General features: G+C 45.4%; 1 protein-coding gene and 1 non-coding gene across 4 annotated transcripts in view; both read left to right on the top strand.

Annotated features, from left to right (window-relative positions):
- The window catches only part of Srcap (Snf2 related CREBBP activator protein), a 45,154-nt gene that overhangs the window by 11,651 nt on the left and 11,399 nt on the right, over positions 1 to 22,104 (top strand). Inside the window, exons 7-26 of one of the 3 annotated variants that reach the window (XM_033758563.1) lie at positions 279 to 501; positions 617 to 891; positions 1,835 to 1,928; positions 2,072 to 2,161; positions 2,909 to 3,094; positions 3,183 to 3,508; positions 3,603 to 3,780; positions 4,009 to 4,145; positions 4,797 to 4,966; positions 5,073 to 5,265; positions 6,398 to 6,534; positions 6,945 to 7,131; positions 9,552 to 9,721; positions 10,085 to 10,350; positions 10,538 to 10,822; positions 11,411 to 11,572; positions 11,939 to 12,124; positions 12,341 to 12,607; positions 12,957 to 14,440; positions 21,746 to 22,011. In XM_033758563.1, the coding sequence (XP_033614454.1) occupies positions 279 to 501; positions 617 to 891; positions 1,835 to 1,928; positions 2,072 to 2,161; positions 2,909 to 3,094; positions 3,183 to 3,508; positions 3,603 to 3,780; positions 4,009 to 4,145; positions 4,797 to 4,966; positions 5,073 to 5,265; positions 6,398 to 6,534; positions 6,945 to 7,131; positions 9,552 to 9,721; positions 10,085 to 10,350; positions 10,538 to 10,822; positions 11,411 to 11,572; positions 11,939 to 12,124; positions 12,341 to 12,607; positions 12,957 to 14,440; positions 21,746 to 22,011 (5,282 nt within the window). Of the gene's footprint in view, positions 1 to 278; positions 502 to 616; positions 892 to 1,834; positions 1,929 to 2,071; positions 2,162 to 2,908; positions 3,095 to 3,182; positions 3,509 to 3,602; positions 3,781 to 4,008; positions 4,146 to 4,796; positions 4,967 to 5,072; positions 5,266 to 6,397; positions 6,535 to 6,944; positions 7,132 to 9,551; positions 9,722 to 10,084; positions 10,351 to 10,537; positions 10,823 to 11,407; positions 11,573 to 11,938; positions 12,125 to 12,340; positions 12,608 to 12,956; positions 14,441 to 21,745; positions 22,012 to 22,104 lie in introns of all 3 variants that reach the window. The other 2 variants (XM_010617415.3, XM_010617416.3) reach the window with 2 other exon arrangements.
- Positions 1,464 to 1,591, top strand: LOC117284168. The gene has a single exon (XR_004515268.1). It is a non-coding gene; the product is annotated as a small nucleolar RNA SNORA30/SNORA37 family (small nucleolar RNA).

The raw sequence follows: 22,104 nt of genomic DNA, 5'->3' as shown, positions 1-22,104 counted from the left end.
TTCTTCCCTCATGAATGGCCAGCCTCAGGCCTGACTTAACGGACAACTCCCTTGACATTCATAACAGGGATGTGGCTTGTATGTCTCACTGCTGGATGGCTCTGATTTGAATTCTGTGGTCTGATGGTAAATAGCTAACCACTGGTTGTTCAAGCCTCCTGATGGGATAGTCATGCATGTAGCACGGCATTTCGAACCAGTGGGAACATGTTAAACATTGGGTAAAAGTATGTAAATAAAGTCATCTTTGTGATTTATTCCTTTCATCATTATGGCAGGTGGTACAATTCAAGCAGCAGTCTCGCCTTGAGGAAAAGCGCAAAAAAGCCTTGGACCTGCACCTGGACTTCATTGTGGGTCAAACTGAAAAGTACTCAGACCTTCTGTCTCAAAGCCTCAACCAACCACTAGCCTCCAGCAAAGCTGGCTCTTCCCCTTGCCTTGGCTCTTCCTCTGCTGCCTCCAGTCCTCTACCCCCTGCCTCCAGGATGGATGATGAAGGTGTGTGTTCTCTTGGGCTCTGTTACTCTTCCCTATGTACCCATTCCAGAGCTGAAAAATCCACCCTGTGGCTTGCAGGGCCCGTGGACTTTGTGACCTTGTTCTCCTGCTATAGATGGGGACTTCCAACCCCAAGAGGAGGAGGAGGATGATGAGGAGACCATTGAGGTTGAAGAACAACAGGAAGGCAATGATGCAGAGACCCAGAGGCGTGAGATTGAGCTGCTTCGACATGAGGGAGAACTGCCCCTGGAAGAGCTGATCCGTTCCCTCCCTCCTCAGCTGCTGGGAGGGCCTTTGAGCCCCTCTCAGACCACCTCCTCCCATGACAGTGACACCAGAGATGGGCCTGAGGAAAGTGTTGAAGAGGAACCTTCGAGGGTTTTGAAGGTATAGGCAAGAGGTGGAGAGAGGCCTCAAGGTGGGAAAAGATGGGGAGGTTCAGGTCTGAGTCCTGTTTGAAAGGTTGGCTGTGGTTTTTGAGTCCTCCCATGTTAAGGAGAGTTGGGACTGTCATTTTGGGGATAGCTGGGGAAAAATTTGGGTTTGGGAAACTTGTAGCTTACACTTGATAGAATGTCTGCTGTAGCAAGAGTACTGTGATTTTCTTTTGTTTAGGGTGGAGGGTACTGGGTACCCCAAGGAATGCTGAGCTACATTTCTAGCCATTTTTGTTTTTCACCTTTGAGACAGGATTTAATTAAGTTACCTGGCCTTAGGCTTAACCATCTTCCTGTCTCTTGAGTAGCTAGAATTACAGTGATACGGCATTGGACCAGCTGTACTTTTGCTGTGTGATCTTGTTTTAACCCTTACTTGTCACTTTGGCAAAATGACCTTAATATTCTTCTATTGGTTTTTAAATTGGGAGCTGGAATGGTCACCTCGATGTCTCCTCAGAATTTCTGTGCTCTCTTTGTTTAAATATATATTTGCGTATGTTGGAGGCCTTTATTTCTTACTTAGCACTTTCACAGGTCCTCCCCTAGACAGTGGGGCCGGGATTTGGTAGCTGGTGCTGAAAGAAAACCTTGATTGCATTCTTGCCCAGGTATTATACCAGTGGCAGCTGTCACTCAGTGGGACAGACACCATTTTGTGATTATTTGTCAACATTATGCCTTCCTGCTTCTCTAACCTTAGGTGCTACCAGGTGTGGTGATGCATGCCTATAATCCCAGCACTTGGGGAGGGGAGGCAGGAAGATTGCTGCAAGTTTGAGGCCAGCCTAGGCTACATAGTGAGTTTAAGGCCAGGCTGAACTATGTAACAAGACCTTATCTCAAAAAACAAAAACACCATAAATTCCCACTTCTCATTATTTGCCATACAGGTGAAGCCTCCACATTCATCTGTTGCATCGCACAACAAACAGCGTTGGCATCCAGATGAAGATGATAAAGAGTTTACTGCTAATGAGGATGAAGGTCAGGCCTGTTTACTTTATCTGGTTGTCCCTTACCCCTAGAATTAATTGTTTGGCCCTAACCTTTTAGGCTTTCCCATCTTATTCTTTTGGAGTGCGTTCTATGTCATTGTCCCCATTGATCCTGCTGCTTCTTTTTCCTAGCTGAGGATGAAGAAGACACCATAGCAGCTGAAGAACAGTTGGAAGGCGAGGTGGATCACGCCATGGAGCTGAGTGAATTGGCTCGAGAAGGTGACACACATCAGATATTTTACTTAGCATCCATTTGGCGCCTCCTCTGTACAGAGTGCCAGGGATAGAGAAGTGACATCACCTCTGGTGGAATGAGTGTAATGACAGGTGTTAGACTTGGGAATAAGTTCTTTAAGAATTTACAAGTACAGGGCTGGGGATTTAGCTCAGTGACATTGTGCCTGCCTCAAAGCACAAGATCCTGAAAACAATCCCTGGTACCAGAAAAAAAGAACTAATAAGTAGGAAATGATGAGTGCTTCTGGTGGAAGTTTGGACAAAGTGAGGTGGAAGCTTAATAGAATATGGGTACTGCGGAGGGTGCTAATAATGTAATTATTAGTACCTGACACTGTAATTTCAGGGACTCGAGCCTAAGGCAGGAGGATTGCATGCATATTCAAGGCTTGCTCAGGCAATTTAGCAGGATCCTGTTTCAAAATTAAGTGGTAATGCACCCTTGGATTTAAGCCTCACGAATGCCCTCTCTTGAAAGGATATTGGCAGTATTCCACTTGAGTCTTGAAAAGGAGGTTCACCAGACTGGTGATGTCCTTTTTAGCAGAGTGTACCACTTTCCTTGGTTTTAGCCCAAGTTGTGGGGCTGGTTTCGGTAGCTAATGCTAAAAAGTAAACTCTGGTCTCCCCTTACTCCTCGGCATGGTAGTGTCTTCCAAGACCTAGATAAATAGGAGCTGGCATCTTGCAGCTCCTCTCCACCTTCTCCCTCCTTCATTTCCCTACCAGGTGAGTTGTCTGTGGAGGAGCTACTTCAGCAGTATGCAGGAGCCTATGCCTCTGATGCTTCTGCTCCAGGATCTGGGAGTAGTGAAGAAGATGAAGATGAAGTTGAGGCTGACAGTTCTGAGTGTGAGCCAGAGGGGGCCACAGAAGGTGAAGAGCCTCCTCATGAGGAGAGTAGCAGCCATTCAGGTGACTGTGTGTCCTAGGCAGGAACTGGGGAGGGCAGGTGTTGGCAGAGCAGCTATGGTGAGCACTAAGCCTTGGTCTTATGATTTAGACTCTGCTCAGGAGCAGAGCGAGGATGAAGAAGATGAGCATTCAGAAGAGGAAGAAACAAGCGGCACTTCAGAGTCAGAGGAATCTGAGTCTGATGAATCTGAGGATGCCCAATCACAGAGCCAAGCAGATGAGGAAGAGGAAGATGATGATTTTGGGGTGGAGTACTTGCTTGCCCGGGATGAAGGACAGAGTGAGGCAGATGGAGGGAGTGGTCCTCCTACCCCAGGGCCCACCACCACTCTAGGTCCTAAGAAAGAAATTACTGACATTGCTGCAGCTGCTGAAAGTCTCCAGCCCAAGGGATACACCTTGGCCACTACCCAGGTATCCTCAGGCCCCAGCTTCTGCTTTTATCTTAGCTTTATAGTTTCTGGTGTCCAATGTCTTAGTTCCACCACAATTTTTTTCCCCCCATCAGGTGAAGACACCCATCCCCCTCCTCCTGCGGGGTCAGCTTCGGGAATATCAACATATTGGGCTTGACTGGCTGGTTACTATGTATGAGAAAAAACTTAATGGCATTCTTGCAGATGAGATGGGGCTAGGGAAGACTATCCAGACCATCTCCTTGCTTGCTCATTTGGCCTGTGAGAAAGGTAAATAGGTGGCAGGACCATTCTTTGTCTACTTCCTGGGGAACGGTTTCAGTGGTGACTCCACCTGTAGTAAGATGAAATACTTGCTCTCTTGCTGACATCTTCAGTCAGTAATTCTTCCTGGAAGGTAGTGTAGGTGCTAGGATTCTTAGAGCCATTAATAGGAGATGGTGGTCAGGGAACGAAAATTCACATACCCTTACTATGTTTCATTTCTTTGTTAAACAGGCAACTGGGGTCCCCATTTAATCATTGTTCCTACCAGCGTGATGTTGAACTGGGAGATGGAGTTGAAACGGTGGTGCCCCAGCTTTAAAATCCTTACTTATTATGGAGCCCAGAAAGAGAGGAAGCTCAAGCGGCAGGTTCGATTGTTCATGTGGTCACATTAACCCATTGATGTCACTCAAATTCTGTTTTTAGGCTCTTTCATCAGATGTTTGTTTCCTTATGTTCTTGTTGCTCCCTTCTGCTGAAATGTTTTCATTTCTTCTAATGCTATATTTTACCTGGAGGATCTTAATATGTCTCCCTTTACGCTATTTTTTTCTCCCCACTATCAGTGCTTTCTTTTCCCCTTCTGGTTATAGGGATTGAACCCAAAGCCTCTGCTATTGGGCCTGCCTTCCTGTCTGTACTGGGGATTGAACTCAGGGCCTTGCATTTTTGAGGCCGGCGGCAGCACCGCTGAGCTAAATCCCCAGTCCGTTTTGTTTTTGAGACAAGGTCATGCTATGTAGTTCAGGCTTGTCCTGAACTCACTATTTAGCCCACTCTAACGTTGAACTCTTGGTAATCTGCCTGCCTCAACTTCCCAAGTGCTGGGATTATAGGTCTGTGCCACTGCGCCTGGCTATTTATTTCTTTTTGAGACAAGGTCTAGGTAGGTTGCCCATGTGTTGGGCTCAAACTTGAGATCCTCCTGCTTTATAGTCTATCCAGAATGTTTAGATTTCAGGCGGTCACCATGTCGGCTTTACCCTACTATCTTTGGCTTTCTGTCTTTCACCCCTCAGGGCTGGACCAAGCCCAATGCCTTCCATGTGTGTATCACATCTTACAAGCTGGTGCTGCAGGACCATCAGGCCTTCCGTCGCAAGAACTGGCGCTATCTCATTCTGGATGAGGCTCAGAACATCAAGAACTTTAAATCTCAGCGCTGGCAGTCACTGCTGAACTTCAACAGGTATAAATGGAGACAGGGATTCATTGGAGGGCTAGTGTGGGGTGAGCAGGGATGTTTGGAAGGCTGGGCCCTTGGTAACCATCCTCCTGATTACTTCTCTTTGCAGCCAGAGGCGCCTGCTTCTCACAGGCACACCCTTGCAGAATAGCCTCATGGAACTGTGGTCCTTGATGCACTTTTTGATGCCCCATGTCTTCCAGTCTCATCGAGAGTTCAAAGAATGGTTCTCTAACCCCCTAACGGGCATGATTGAGGGCAGCCAAGAGTATAATGAGGGTCTAGTCAAACGACTCCACAAGGTAGGGCTGAAAGATCTTTCAACATTCTGGGTTTTACTTTTTTGTCTTCTCAATCTGTGTATCTCTCAGGCATCCTTATTCCCAGGGGTTTTAGCTGTTTCCTAAGTGATAATGACACCTTCCTTTGAATTGGTAATCCCTTGAGTTTCTAGATCATTTGGCTTGAATTCTAATTTCTGATTTAATACCTTTAATTGAAAATTGCTGTTTTTTTTTTTTTTTCTTTTTCTTAAATTTCTGTGGTGCTAGGGATTGAAACCCAGGGTCTTGCACGTATTAGGAAGTGCTCTACCACTGGGCTACCTTGCTATCCCTGAAAGTTCCTTTTGAATTCACTCTCTTCCCCGCCCGCTATCTTTGTTAGTTCTGAAACAACAATCTGGTTTTATAGCTCCCATCTTTTTTAGCTGTATCATCATTTGCTAAAACCAAGGTAGAAACCAGAAAGTCTTCTTTAACAAGTGTATTTTCTTCATTTACCTCCCTTCACTTCCTCCATGTTTCTATGGGTACTGAATACTATGTCTTACAGGATTTTATATCCGTAGATTATAAATATACCTTTTCTATTCTCTCAAGGCCACATTTTTCTGTTTTGGTGCTGAGAATAAAACTCAGGACTTTGCACTTGCTAACCAAGCATAGTACCACTGAAATACGTCCCCAGACGCAATTATTATTAGTGCTGGGAACTGAACTCAGGACCTTGTGTATGCTGAGGACTCACTATAGCTGAGTTATGCTACAAGACCCAAGATCATAATTTTTCTGTTTACAGCTTTCTTTCCTGGATTTATTTTTATAGTCTTGTAAACTTAGTGCCTGCCACTCCTTGGAATGTCATTTGAGTCGTCTTTGCTGCATAGTTATTTGGTTTACTCAGTGCTTCCTCTAATCAATTTGTATGTTGTGGTACAGTTACCTCTGTGTCTGCTGAAGCAGACAGTAAGTTCCTTGAGAGGAGGCCTTGCATCTCACTCAGCTTTGTGTGGTTGGTATCTGGTATGCCTCATAACTCCATGATTATTTGCTGATGATGGGTTCAGCCAGTTCTCAGCCAGTCATTGAGAGCAGTAGACTGGGACTTAGAGCCCACTGTTCTCCAGAAAACCTCCTGCTTCTTCACTTACAGGTTTTGCGGCCTTTTTTGCTGCGTCGAGTTAAGGTGGATGTTGAGAAGCAGATGCCCAAAAAGTATGAGCATGTTATCCGCTGCCGGCTCTCCAAACGCCAGCGCTGTCTCTATGATGACTTCATGGCACAGACCACGTAAGGCAGGACTGAGGGTGGGCCTTAGATTGGCATACAGGTGGTTGTCAGAATGTGTTTTTGTTTTTGTTTTTTTCAGCTTTAATTGAGTTTATTGGTACATTTTAGGGATACAGTACAATTACATTCATTGTTGGGATCTTGTACCTCTATGTGACAAGTCTTGGTTCTCTTTTTTTCCCCTTGTCCCTGCCCTCCCTTCACCCACTCCTCCCCTCCCCATCTACAACCACTTTATTTCCATCTTTTCATTATCTCGCATTTTTTTCTTTTCCCTTTTTACCCTTTGTTTTTGTTTTTGTTTTTTTGTAATTGGGGATCGTGACCTTGCATTTGCGAAGAAGGCAGCAGAACCACTGTGCTAAATGCCCGGCTCCAGAATGTCTGATTTATCTTTCATTTCTCTCCAGAACTAAGGAGACACTAGCCACAGGCCATTTCATGAGTGTCATCAACATTTTGATGCAGCTGCGAAAAGTCTGCAATCATCCAAATCTGTTTGACCCTCGACCTGTTACTTCCCCCTTCATCACCCCAGGCATCTGCTTCAGCACTGCCTCTTTGGTGCTGAGTGCCACTGATGTCCACCCACTCCAGGTAAGTGGTTGCCCCCCATGGGACCTCATGCCTCTTTTTAGTCTGACCTTTTGCATCCTTACTGCTTCCTTCGTTTCATCCTCTCTGTGCTATTCCACTAGCTTTATTGTTTTCTAGCAATGTGATTTGGCAAGTTTATTAATCTCTAACCCAAGAGTTAACCAAGAGTATAAAGCCTCTTCTTTAAGCCAAGTGTGGTGATGCATTCCTGTAATCTCAGGTACTTGAGAGGCTGAGGCAGGAGGATTGCCATGAGTTTGATGCCCCCCTGGGCTACCTAGTGAGTTCAAGGCCAGCCTGAACTGCAATACAAGAGCTTGTCTCAAAACCCTGGGGGGAGGGGTGCGATTCCCCCTACCTTAAGGCCTATTCTTTATTGTGTTTGAAAATGCTGAGACCTATACCTGACATTTCTAGATATTCTATAAATATTGTTTTGTTTTCCTCCCTATTTTAGAGTATTTTCCCCGATTTCATTTTATTGTGATAAAATAAATTTTACAGAATTTACAGTTTCAACAATTTTTAAAATGTATATTTTGGTGGTATGAAATAACATTTGTTATACAAGCATTACAATTATCTGTCTCCAGAACTACTGTACTTTTCATTTTTCCACATTGAAATCCCATTACCAATTAAATAACAACTGCCCATTCTTCTAGCCTCTGGTAAATACCCTTTTGTTTCCATGAATTTGACTAATCTGGATACTTAATACAAATGGAATCAAAGTACTTGTCCCTTTTTGTTTGTTTGTTTGTTTTTTTAAGACAGGATCTCACTATGTAGTTGAGACTGACCTGGAAGTCACTGTGTAGCCCAGGCTGGTCTCAACTCACAGTGATCCTCCTGCCTCAGCCTCCCAAGTGCTGGAATTACAGGCGTGTGCCACCACGGCAGGCTTGCTTGTCCCTTTTTGAATGATTTATTTTACTTCATAGAATATCTTCAGGGTTTGTGTGTGAAATTTTCTTTTCTTTTAAGACTAATATCTCACTCTCTGTATATATACTATGTTTTGCTTATCCACTTACATATTATTGGGTACTTGGTTTATTTCCACCTTTTTCTGTTTGTTTTGTTTTTAGTCTTTTGAGACAGGGTCTGGTTATGTAGTTCAGTCTGGCCTTGAACTCACTATGTAGTCCAGGATGGCCTTAAACTCACGGTGATCCTCCTGCCTCAGCTTCCTCAGTGCTGAGATTTACAGGTGTGCATCACTACACCCAACCTTTTTTGTTGTTTTGTTTTTCATTTGTTTCCACCTTTTGGCTATTGGGAATAGTGCTGCTATGAACATGGAGTCCAAATAATTGTTTGAGTCCCTGCTTTGTATTCTTTTCATTATATGCCTAAAAGTGGAATTCATTTATCACATGAGAAATCTTTTTCTGACGTATTTTCTTTCTGGTATTGGAAATCAAACTCAGGACCTTGTGCTTGCCAGGCAGGTATGGTGCCACTGATCTAAATTCCTGGCCCTCTTTTTCTAATTGTTGAGGGACTGCAGTACTGGGGTTTTTTTTGTTATTGTTTTTTATAGCAACTGCACATTTTACATTCCCACCGGCAGTACAGGGTTCTGAATTTTCCACACCCTTTCCAGAGGATTTTTATTTTAGTAAGAGTCATATTAATGTGTGTATTTCATTAGAGTTGCGATTTCAGGTTGGCCTTGAACTCACTATGTAGCTCAAGGTGGCTTTGAAATCATGGCCCTCCTCCTGTCTCAGCCTCCTAAGTGCTAGTATTACAGGCTAGGCATGTGCCTCTCTGCCTGGCTGGGATTTCTATTTCTCTAATGACTAATGTTTGGCATCTTTTCTTGTGCTTTTTAACCATTATGTGTTTGGTTTGGTTTATTTTTGGTTTGTTTGTTTTTGGTACCAATTATTGAACTCGGCTCCTTGTGCTTACAAGGCAGGGGCTGGAACCACTGAGCTAAATCCCAGGCCCTATTATGTGTTTTTTGGAGAAACGCTTATTATGTACTTTTACAAACTGAGAAACTTGTTTTTGTTGTTGTTTAGTTGTAGTTATTTGTATGCTTGGGAAATTAACCTATATTAGGTGTAGATTTGCAAATATCTTTCCCATTCAATGGGTGGCCGTTTCACCATATTGATGGTATGCACCAATGTTCAAAAGTTTTAAAGTTTTAAGCTGGGCATGGTGGCGCATGCCTGTAATCCCAGCACTTGGGAGGCTGAGGAAGGAGGATTGCCACAATTTTGAGGCCAGCCTGGACTACAGAATGAGACCCTGTCTCACAAAAACAACAAAAAATACTTAAATTTACCAATTTTTGTTCAATTTACCAATTTTTTCTTGTTGCCTGCACTTGTTGATGTCATATCCAAGAAGTCATTACCAGATTCTTTCCCTTTGACTCTGCTTTGTGTTCTTTCTGGTGGCAGCGGATCGACATGGGTCGATTTGACCTTATTGGCCTTGAAGGTCGCGTCTCTAGATATGAGGCTGACAAATTTTTGCCCCGGCACCGCCTTTCTCGCCGGGTACTGCTAGAGGTGGCTACTGCTCCTGATCCTCCACCCCGGCCCAAGCCAGTCAAGATGAAGGTCAACAGGTACCAGGACTAAGCAGAAAGGGGATGGCTTCCTAGAAAAGTGGCTATATCTGGCTGGAGGGGTGTTGGGTGGAAAGCGTTGGCAGCTAGGCTACAGTGTTTGCATGGGATGGGTGCTAAACACTGGAGGAATTAAGAGAATAAGTAGAAGAGGTTCTGGGATGGGCTCCTGTGTTACTGATATTTTGTTTCCTCGTGTTTACCTTGGTACTGTCTGATTTTCTTGTATATTTTTTCCTTTTTCTCTTTTGGGTCTTTTTCCTTTTTGCTTTTAAAATTTTGATCTTATTCCTCATTTTCCTTCTTTCTTTTGCTATTTCTTATTCTTCCCCTTCTACCTATTACCTTGGTTTTTCCTCATAGGATGCTGCAGCCAGTGCCCAAGCAAGAAGGCCGCACAGTGGTGGTTGTGAACAGTCCCCGGACGCCCCTTGGCCCTGTCCCAGTCCGACCCCCTCCAGGCCCTGAGCTCTCAGCCCAGCCCATCCCTGGCCCAACCCCCCCAGTGCTGCCAGCACCATTGATGGTGTCAGCCCCGCCTGCTGGGCCCCCATTTGTTCCTGCATCCCGGCCCCCTGGACCTGTTCTCTTGCCTCCCTTGCAGCCAAACAGTGGTCCTCTCCCCCAGGGTGAGTTGAAAAGGAGCAGACAGGGATGGGAGGTTGTTCCAATTAGGGAAAAAGTAATAAGAAGTTTGATCTGCTGGTTGGGGTGTGGTATTTGATTGGCTGGAACAGGGAATATGGAAAGTTCTGGGACTAGACTAAAGCTTTTGTCAGGGTACATCTGACAGGTATTTTGGGTTTCTTTCTACAGTGTTGCCACCCTCCCTTGGAGTCCTGAGTGGGACCTCACGGCCTCCTACACCAACCCTGTCTTTGAAGCCAGCCCCACCTGCCCCAGTTCGCTTGAGCCCGGCCCCACCTCCAGGCTCCTCTAGCCTGTTGAAGCCTCTTACAGTGCCACCAGGCTACACCTTTTCTCCTGCTTCCACTAGCACCTCTACCACCACAGCAACTGCTCCTGCTACAGCTGTGCCAGCTCCGACTCCTGCACCACACCGCCTCATTCTGTCTCCAGATATGCAAGCTCGCCTGCCCTGTAAGTTCCTAGGGCACTGTGGTGAGGGACTTGAGATGGGAGGAAAACTGATGAGTTAAGGTGGAAAAGAAAAGGTACCTGAGTGCGGTTTTAGGCAGATAATGTATATAAAGTGTTTTACCATTATTGAGTAAAGAGTCCTGAAGGAATTTACAGAATAGAAGGAAAGGTAACTTGCAGATGAGTAAATAGTCTTAAACCTAGCAACAGAAAAGCATTTGAGTTCAGTGATTCAGTGCTTGTGTAGCATGCATAAGGCTCTGAGTTCAATCTCCAGTACTGTGCAAAAAAGTAGTTGTGGTAAAAGGGCATCACAGAGCAGGAAAGGGTGAATAGTGCTTGGCTCAGTCTGGTTGCAGGCCACCAGAGAATGTAAGAGATTGCTAAGCAGCGAAGCGGGTTTGAAAGCACAAGAGCAACGGAAGCTCCAACGCTGTAGTTGGAGGTTTCATGTATTGAGATGGGGTAAACTGTGGGGAAGGCCTGGAGGGTCTGGAGACTTGGGGAGAGATGAGTGCTTTGTGCAAGTCTGAGAAGTTGTATGTAACAGGGTGAGCCGTGTGTACAATAAGGCCTTCTCTGTAGCAGGTGAAGTGGTCAGCATCGGGCAGTTGGCCTCACTGGCACAACGTCCAGTGGCTAGTGCTGGGGGAAGCAAACCTCTCACCTTCCAAATCCAGGGCAACAAGCTGACTCTGACTGGTGCCCAGGTGCGCCAGCTTGCTGTGGGGCAGCCCCGCCCGCTGCAAAGTAGGTAAAACCCATCCCCTGCCCTGCCTTTTTCCTCTTCCCTGTTCTTTTGTTTTTGTGGCTCTTTTTAGATGTCAGCCTTTGTTTCTTTCCTATTTTTGGTGGGTGGGGCCAAGGGGAAAGGTTGGAAGGGGTCTTTTTTTTTTTTTTGGTACCAGGGATCGAACTCAGGACCTTGCGCTTGCGAGGCAGGTGCAGTGCCACTGAGCTAAATGCCCAGCTCCCTGGAATGGGTCTTTCAATAAAAATAGGAAAGAGGTCATTGTATGGGTATTTCTTTCTTTCTATTCTTTCCCTGTCTTGCTCTTGCTTCTGCCCTCCTCCGGCTGATAGCTGCTTCTCTCTCTTTCTCTTCCCTTAACCCAGGGAATGTGGTGCACCTGGTGTCAGCAGGGGGGCAGCACCACCTCATCAGCCAGCCTGCCCATGTGGCCCTCATCCAGGCCGTGGCCCCGACCCCTGGCCCCACCCCTGTCTCTGTGCTGCCTTCTTCGACCCCCAGCACCACCCCTGCCCCCACTGGCCTCAGCCTTCCGCTTGCTGCTAACCAGGGTGAGGCTTCTGGCCTTCTTACTTACTTAGCCCTGTTGGCCTTGTTCTTTCAAGGCATGCCCTGGGCAGTTGTCTGTCCAACCTGTTCTCTGTGGTGGCTTTCCTTGTCAGTATCTCCAATAACTGTCGGCCACCCTCTCCTCTCCTGGACTTCCTCCATCCTTTGGGACTGTTGTTTCTCTTCTACCTTCCCCTCAATATAGCTTCCTCTTACAGTGCCACCATCCATGGTGAATAACACTGGCGTGGTGAAGATTGTAGTGAGACAGGCCCCTCGGGATGGACTGACTCCTGTTCCGCCTCTGGCACCAGCACCCCGGCCTCCAAGCTCTGGGCTTCCAGCTGTGTTGACTCCACGCCCCACATTAACCCCTGGCCGGCTACCCACATCTACTCTGGGCACTGCCCGTGCCCCCATGCCCACGCCCACTCTGGTGAGGCCCCTTCTCAAGCTGGTCCACAGTGCTTCGCCTGAAGTCAGCGGTGAGTCCAGATGGCTGAAGGAAAGAATTTTTACCAGGAGTGGAGTTGGGGGTATCTGTAAAAGTTTCTTGGTGTTAATAAGTCTTTTTTTGTCACCCTACTGTTTTTATTTGCCCTGGGCCGCAGAAGCGGGCTGCCTAATCCCTGACCTAATTCCAGCATACATTGTTGAATTTTGGAGAAGAAAAATTTTAAGTTGTCTTATTCTTTGAATTTTTTACCTTATGTTGTGGGATTAAAGGGGTTTCTAGGAAATAGGTAAAGTTTGGGAGGGAGAGGGTGGGTGGGACAGAGTGGTGGAAGGATCAGGAAAACAATGCCAAAGCTAAACCACTTTCTGTTTCCACAGCTTCAACACCCGGACCTGTGCCGATGACCATCGCTCCTTCTCTCCACGTGCCATCCTCACTCCCTGGACCACCCTCTTCCCCAATGCCAATTTCTAACACCTCTCCCCTTACTAGTCCTGTGTCCTCTGCAGCCTCAGTCCCAGTGTCATCATCACTCCCCATCTCTGTTCCTACCACCCCTTCTGTTGCAGTCTCCACTCCACTCACCATCCCTATCTCCGCCCCCTTGCCTATTTCGGCATCAGGCCCATCTCTTTTGACCAGTGTGGCTCCAGCCCTGGCACCTGTTGTCTCAGCAGCCCCTGGACAACTCCCTTTGGCATCAGCTGGGGCTTCCCCATCAGCATCGGCGTTGACACTAGGGTTGGCCACAGCACCAGCCCTGTCCCCATCTCCAACCCCTGGTCACCCTCTTTTGTTGGCTCCCACCTCTTCCCATGTTCCTGGGTTGAACTCAGCTGTGGCCCCAGCATGTTCACCTGTTCTGGTGCCAGCTTCAGCTCTGGCCAGTCCTTTTCCAGCCGCGCCAAATCCAGCTCCAGCTCAGGCTTCCGTTCTGACTCCAGCACCTTCTGCATCCCAGGCTTTAGCCACCTCTTTGGCTCCTATGGCGGCTCCACAAACAGCAATCCTGAGTCCTGCAGCTCCTCCTCTGGCTTCCCTTCCAGTTCTGGCTCCATCACCAGGCCCTACTCCTGTTCTGGCTCCATCACAGACTCCAGTTCCGGTTATGGCTCCATCACCAACTCCAGGAACCCCTTTAGCCTCATCTTCACTGGTACCAGCTCAAACTCCTGTGTTGGCTATGTCATCAACTCAGGCTATGGTGCCAGGCCCAATTCCTTCACCTCTTTCAAGCCTGGCTTCTACACAGACACTGGCTGTAGCCCCAGCTTTAGCATCTTCTCTTGGTGGCTCGTCTCCATCTCATACACATTCTCTGGGAACAGGAAACCCTCAGGGGTCCTTTCCAACTCAGACATTGTCATTGACTCCATCATCATCTCTGGTACCAACTCCAGGCCAGACACTATCTTTGGCACCAGGACCATCACTGGGTCCAACTCAGACACTGTCTCTGGCTCCAGCTTCTCCTATGGGCCCGGCCCCACCTCACACCCTGACTTTGGCTCCAGCATCAGCATCTGCTTCACTCCTGGCCACAGCTTCAGTGCATACGTTGACTTTGAGCCCAGCCCCAGTTCCTGTGCCCACCCTGGGTCCACCTGCAGCTCAGACCCTGGCATTGGCACCAGCTTCGACACAGGCCCTGGCTTCCCAGGCATCTTCCCTTGTGGTTTCAGCAACTGGCGCTGCTTCCTTGCCTGTTACCATGGTAAACCGGCTGGCTGTTCCTAAGGATGAGCCTGAGACACTGACGTTGCGCTCTGGTCCCCCCAGCCCTCCCTCCACTGCTACCTCGTTCAGTGGCCCCCGGCCTAGACGCCAGCCCCCACCACCACCTCGCTCCCCTTTCTATCTCGTAAGTTTTATTTGCTTAAAGGAACAAGAGCAAGGCATTGGGTTTCTAGAGTGTTGGCAGAGTGGATGGGACAGAATAATGTCACTATTTTATGGACGGTACAGTGGTACCTCAATTCACAAATGTTTTGTGAACAATTTAGTACACAAACGATTGGCAAAATTTTTTTTGTTTGTGAACCCTGCATTGGGTGATGAACACAATAATGGTCATCTTTCCCACATGAACGTAAACATGGCTGGCCATCTTTTCCAGATGAGATTGGGCATGTTCTGGGTGGCATAGACATAGATTATCTTTTCCAGAATCCTGGCACAAACTTAAGTTTGTGAACTGAGGTACCACTGTGTTTTTGTTGTTTTGTTTTGTGAGACAGTTTTACTGTGTAGTTCAGGCTGGCCCTGAACTTGTGGTGATCCTCCTGCCTCAGAACCCTTGAGTGTGATACCACTGTATTTGATGGACTTTTTTTGTTTTTGTCTTCTCTATTTCTTTTTTGATTCCGGGAATTGAATTCAGGGCCTTGAGCTTGCCAGGCACTGAGCTACATTCCTGGCCCTTTGATTGATATTTAAAGTTCCTCTTCCCTGGGTCTGTATTTTCATCTTTAGAATGAGAGTATTGGGGCTAGGGATTTAGCTCATTGGTTCCACTGCCTGCTTCACAAGCGCAAGGTCCTGAGTTTGATCCCCAGTACCAAAAATTTTTTAAAATAAATAAAATGAGAGTATTAATCCACATTCTGCCTTTCTTGGAGAGGTAATTAAGTTCAAATATAATGTGAGTTTTATTGTTTCAGTGCTGTGGATTGAATCTAGAGCTTCACATATGCTAAATAAGTGTGTACTCTACCGCTGGGCTTTTACCTTTATTTTTTGGTGGTGCCAGGGATTAATCCCAGAGTTGTGCATTCTAGGCAAATGCTCTACAACTAAACCACCACCCCTGTCCCTTATGTATGCTGTTATTTAGGTACTGGAATTTTGGGGTTTTTTTTGTTTTCTGGAGACTGTCTCACTGTGGTGCCCAGGCTGACCTTGAACTCATGTGCAAGTAATCCTCATCCTCTAGTGGCTGAGACCATGGACATGATCTACTTCACCTGTCTCCTCAGATATGCTTTTCTTATTAATTAATTTATTTATTGGTACTGGGGATCGATCAAACTCCGGTCTTTGCTTGCAAGGCAGGCGGTGCATTTATTTATTTATTTGTTTGTTTGTTTTGTTTTTTTTGTGACAAGGTCTTACTATGTAGTTCAGACTGCTCTGGAACTCGCTGTGTAGCCCAGGCTAGTCTCGAACTCACAGCGATCCTCCTGCCTCAGCCTCCCGAGTGCTGGGATTATAGGCATGCACCATCAGGCTGGCTACATTTATTTTTTTGAGACAGGGTCTTACTATGTAGTTCAGACTGCTCTGGAACTCGCTGTGTAGCCCAGGCTAGTCTCGAACTCACAGCGATCCTCCTGCCTCAGCCTCCCGAGTGCTGGGATTATAGGCATGCACCATCAGGCTGGCTACATTTATTTTTTTGAGACAGGGTCTTACTATGTAGTTCAGGCTGGCGTCAAACTTGTAGCAATTCTAGGGCTGGGGATTTAGCTCAGTGGCACTGTTCCTGCCTCACAAGCGCAAGGTCCTGAGTTTGATCCCTGGTACTGGAAAAAAGAAAAGAAAAGAAAAAACTTGTGTCAATCCTTTTGCCTCAGCTTCCCGAGTGCTAGAATGATAGGTGTGTGCCACTATGCCCAGTTTAAATATATTAACCACTGGCATTAGTGTTGGCATATAATTACCCCATTTTATAGATGAGTTAATTAGCCTTCTGGGGTTTGAACCTAGGACCTTTGCATTGAGCCATCTCTAGCCCTTTTTTAATTTTTTAAAATGTTGTGTCATGGTTTTGCTAAGTCACTTAAGTTTCCCAGGCTGGGCTCAAACCTGAATCCTGTTGCCTCAAGAGTTCTGGTATTACAAATATAGGCCATCTTGTCTAGCTGCGAAAGTCAAACAGTTCTTGAGAATATAGAAATGCTGACTCCATTGTTTTTTCCTCTACAAGAGGCAGTCTTTAGATACAGCAATGGCTCACTTGCTAAAACCATCACTGTCGTCAAATTATTTGAATTTCTAAAGGGATGGGTACCACCATCAAATATAATTCCCTATAGTTCATGTATCTTTGATAGTCACTTTTTTTTTAACTCATGACCTTTTACTTACGAGGCAGTGCAATTGCCAATGAGCTAAATCCCTGTCCCATTCTACTTTTTTTTTTTTCTTTTTTGGTATCAGGAATCAAATTCAGGTCCCTACACTTGCAAGGCAGGTGGCGGACCCACTGAACTAAATCCCCGGCTCCTTGTTATTTGTTTTTAAAGGCTTTTTATGAGGAGGGGGCAGTCTTGATATGTAGCCCAGGCTGGTCTCAAACTTGCTGTCTTCTTGCCTCAGCCTCCCGAGTGCTGGTACTAAAAGCAAGTGGCATGATAGCCAACATCTCTTCTGGATTTAAAAAAAAAACTCCATTGGTGATAAATGGGCAGTAAAAACTTTTCTACCAGGTGTGGTGGTGCACATCTGTAACCCCCTAGCATTTGGGATGCTGAGGTAGGAGGAGCTCTTGTTTGAGTCAAGTGTGGGCTACATGGCATGTTGAGGGTCAGCTTTCATTATATATGAAGACACTGTCTCCAGAAACCAAAAAAGAGCCCCCCCGCACACAAAAAAACGAAACAACAAAATGAATTTTTTTTGAGACAGGGTCTCACTACTTTAGTTGAGATTGACCTGGAACTCACTATGTAGCCCAGGCTGGTCTTGAACTCTCAGTGATCCTCCTGCCTCAGCCTTCCGAGTGCTGGGATTATGCCACCATGTCTGGCACCAAAATGAACTCTCTGTCCCTTTTTTTGCTTTGTTTGGTTTGATTTTTTTGAGACAAGGTCTCACTGTGTAGTTCACACTGCTCTGGAACTCAACTCTGTAGCCCAGGCTGGTCTGGAACTCACAGCAATCCTCCTGCCTCAGCCTTCCAAGTGCTGGGATTACAGGCATGTGCCACCACACCCGGCCTCTTTGTCCCTTTATGAGCTTTTCTGATACCAGTATTTCCCCCTTTATTGTATGCATAATTTTGTGTATAAAACAGCTCAGTTTAGGGTAAAATAATAATTTAGAAGCTAATAAGAAAGGTCCAGTGAGTCCCTCTAAGGCCTTTCTTTTGCTCACTCTGCTTTAGAGCTGTTGCTTATTCTTTGCTGTACTCCCACAACTCTACCTTTGGTCTTCTGGGTGGTTCTGACTTGTTGAAAGTAAAAGAGTAGAGCCAGGGGGATTTGGCTCAGTGGCACCACCCCTGCCTCATAAGCATAAGGTCCTGAATTCAATCCCCGAAATATCCTTTCAGGGCTGGGGATTTATCCCAGTGGTTCCACCACTTGCCTTGCAAGCACAGGGTCTCAAGTTTGATCCCCAGTGCCAAAAAACAAAACAAGACAAAATAGTAGAGCGAGGTGTGGTGGTGTGTGCATGAGGATCATGGTGAGTTTAAGGCTGGCCTGGACTGCATAGTGAGACCTTGTCTCATTTAAAAGGAAAAAAAAAAAAAAGTAGAGGCAGTAGACCTTAGATCCTAACCAGGTGGCAGCCAAAGGTCTGTGCTGAATTTTGATTGCAAGTAGTAGCTTCTTGCCACTCATTTTTTCTTTAAATGGTTTGAGACATGCATCACATATGTCGTACTTTACTACTATATTGTATATTCATTCCTATGTTAAGGTGCTAGGGATGTACCTCTGTGATAAGAGTGCTTGGCCTAATATGCACAAGGCCCTGAGTTTGAGCACCAGCACTGCCAAAAACTAAAGTATAATTTGGTAATTTTTTTAGTTTTGTTTCTGTTCTTTTCTCTCCTTTTCTCCCTCCCCTTTCTGTTCTCTTCTTCTGTTCCCCTCCTTCCTCCTTTCCTCTCTGTACTGGGAACATAAGGTCTTCACACTAAGCTACATTCCCAACCTTTCTTATTTCTAATTTTGAGGCAAGGTTTTACAAAATTTCCCAGGCTGGCCTTGAAGTTTTTTTGTTTGTTTGTTTGTTTTTTTGGTACCAGGGATTGAACTCAGGTTCTTATATTTGCGAGACAGGTTGCAGAACCACTGAACTCCATCCCTCGCCTGGCCTTGAACTTTTTAAACTTTGTACTTTATCCTCCTGAGTAGCTAGGATTAGAGGCATTTGCCATTGTGCCCAGTGGCTTTTTAGTGTATTCATAGAGTTGTGAAACTGTCACTACAGTGAATTTTTTTGTTTTGTTTTTTGAGACAGATCTTGTTATGTAATTCAACTTGGCCTTGAACTTACTTTGGAGTCCACACTGGCCTCAAACTCACAGTAATCCTCCTGCCTCAGCCTTCTAAGTGCTGGGGATCACGGATGTTTTCCACTATGCGTGGTTACCATAATGAATTTTTTTTTTTTTGGCTTTTTGAGACAGGGTCTCACTATGTAGTTGAGACTGACCTGGAGCTCACTGTGTAGCCCAGGCTGGTCATCTCACTGTGGCCCAGGCTGGTCAATTCACAGCGATCCGAGTGCTGGGATTATAGGTATATGCCACCACGCCTGGCATTACCATAATGAATTTTAGAGCTTTTCCATGGTCCCAGAAAGAAACTTTAGATCCTACACATGACATTCTTAACTGAAATCTCTGAGGATTTTACTTACTGTATATTTTTACCAATACTTGTTATTATTTGTCCTTTCAATTACAGCCGTTTTAGTGAGTTTGTAATGGAATCTCATCTTTTTTTTTAACTTAAAAGGAGGAAGGGTTTATTTGACAGACGTTATAGTTATTTTTTGAGACAAAATCTTGAACCTGGGGCTTTGCACATGCTAGACAGATGCTGCCACTTAGCTACAACTCCTTTTTCTCTCTCTTGTACTGGGGCTTGAATACCTGGTTCTGTGCATATAAGGCCAGTGGCCCACTATGGAGTTGTATGCCCAGCCCTTACGATCATTATTGTACATTTATCATTTATTATTCACTTAATTATTTCTTTGTGGTACTGGAACTCAAAACCAAGGATGCTCTACCACAGAGAGACATATCCCTATCTTTTAAAAGTTTTTCAGGGTCTCACTAAGTTGACCAGGCTGGACTTGAACTTGGGATTCTCCTGCGTTAGCTTCCTGAGTTGCTGGGACTACAGGCTTATGCCACTGTGTCTGGTTTTGATCTGCATGTCCCTGTTAACTAATGTTGAGCATCTTTTCGTGTACATTTGGCCATTTGTGTATCTTGAAAGTCTGTTAAGATAACTTTGCCCTTTTAAAATGGAGTATTATTAACTATTGAGTTATAAGAGTTCTTTATGTATGTTGGTTGCAAGTCTTTTTCAGATGTGTGATTTGCAAATCCTTAATTTTACTGCTATAGAGAGCTGGCTTCTATTGATTTTTCACTCTGCTTGGTCATTCTCCTTCCTCACAGCACCCTGGGCAAAGACAGTTTAACAGCATTGAGATAGGGAGATTTCAACATGGCTTTTTTCATGACAGGCTCATAGGGTCTGGATTTCTTTTATTTTACTAATGGGTATATTTATTGAGAACATGCTTTGCCACATACTGAGCAATTGCAGGAGTTAAATGTTGTTCATGTTATATGGGGCTAGTAAAAGATGCTAAATAATCACACAGATGTAAAGCTACAAGAACAGTAAATGCCTTTTTGTTTTATTTATTTACTTAATTTATAGCCATACTGGAATTGAACCTAGGGGTTTTTTTGGTACTGGGGATTGAACTTGGGCCCTTGTGCTTGCCAGGCAGGCGGTGGAACCACTGAGCCAAATCTCTGGCCCAAACCCAGGCTCTTTATGCTGAGCTACATCCCCAGTTCCTGTGTTTTTGTTTTTTAAGTAATAGTCTCTTAAATTTCCCAGTGAGAACTTGAATCAAATTAAATTGCCTCAGCCTCCTTAGGTGTGTGCCATTGTGCTCAGCTAGTTTTGTTTTTTGTCAGTGCTGAGAATTAAACCTAGGCCCAGACACATGCTAACTAAGCACTCTACAAATGATTGTTACTCCAGGCTGAGGAAAGTTCTAATAATTGGACCCACCATAAAATTATGTTACATTTCTATAGTTGAACAGCGTTTAGTTTGTTTTAATATAGGTGCTGCTGAAGTGAGCCCTGGAGTTCTCTCCCCACCTCTTTGGAACAAGTTCTCACTATGTAGTTCTGGCTGGCCTTGAACTCACTATGTAGCACAAGCTGTCCTCAAACTCACCAATCCTCCTGCCTCAGCCTCAGGAGTGTTGGGATTATAGGTGTGCACCACCATGCCTGGCTGATACCCAGATTTTAAATCTTGACTTCAAGTATTCTGTTTTGGTAGCATATAAGGGCAAAACATTTTTTTTTTCTTGTAGAGAATTAATTCAACATTGTGAAAGGAACAATTTTTATTATAGCTTGGAAAAACTACAAAAATAATAGTGTGTGTGTGTGTGTGTGTGTGTATATATATATATATATATTTTTTTTTTTTACATGTAGTTTTATGTAATTCAGGCTAGCCTCAAATTTGCATTCTTCCTGTCTCCAGATTGTCATAATTTTATTTATTTATTTATTTGTGTTACTGGGGATCGAACTGAGGACCTTGCGCTTGCGAGGCAGGTGGCAACACCACTGAGCTAAATCCCTGGCCCAAGAGTGTCATGATTTAAAAGACTATGTTAATTTCCATCTAAGAAGTTTCTTTTTTTTTTTTTTTTTTGTACTGGAGGTTGGAGCTGGGGATTTACCTGAGTGGGTTCCTCCACCTGCCTCGCAAGTGCAAGTTTGATCCCTGGTACAGAAAAAAAGAAAATACTGGGGATTGAACTCAAGATGAGTTAAATTCTTTGCTCCCTTTTTTTGGCTTGGTTAGTTTTTTTTTTTTTTGAGACTGGGTCTCACTATGTAGTTGAGGCTGACCTGGAACTCACTGTGTAGCCCAGGTTGGACTTGAACTAACAGCTATCCTCTTGCCTCAGTCTTCCAAGCACTGGGATTAAAGGTGTGTGCCACTGCCCGACTTTTTCAGTTTTTTGAGACAGGGTTTCACTATGTAGTTCAGGCTGGCCTTGAACTCATGGTGATCCTCCTGCCTTAGCCTCCCAAGTGATGGGATTACAGGCATGCACCACCACACTTGGCTCCATCTGGGAAGATGGTTTTCTATAATGAATGTTTTGATGTGAACTGACAGTGATTATTTTCTGTATGATGCTCTCTCATCCCTAGGACTCTCTGGAGGAAAAGAGGAAGCGGCAGCGGTCTGAACGCCTGCAAAGGATTTTCCAACTTAGTGAGGCTCATGGGGCCCTGGCACCCGTGTATGGGACTGAAGTCCTGGATTTCTGTACCCTGCCCCAACCTGTTGCCAGCCCCATCGGCCCTCATTCTCCTGGCCCCAGCCACCCCACCTTTTGGACTTATACTGAGGCTGCCCAACGGGCTGTACTGTTACCCCAGCAGCGACTAGACCAGCTGTCAGAAATCATTGAGAGGTTGGCAGGCTAAGTGCTAATGGGGAACGGGTCTTGGGGCCTCCAAGTGGATGTAGTGCTTAGGGCTGGTGAAGATGCTAACTTCTGGGTTTT

This window comes from Fukomys damarensis, unplaced genomic scaffold (assembly GCF_012274545.1).
Source record: "Fukomys damarensis isolate Sample0158 unplaced genomic scaffold, DMR_v1.0_HiC HiC_scaffold_34, whole genome shotgun sequence".
In the NCBI taxonomy this organism is placed as follows: Eukaryota; Metazoa; Chordata; class Mammalia; order Rodentia; family Bathyergidae; genus Fukomys; species Fukomys damarensis.
This window is presented reverse-complemented; position numbering and strand designations above follow the sequence as displayed.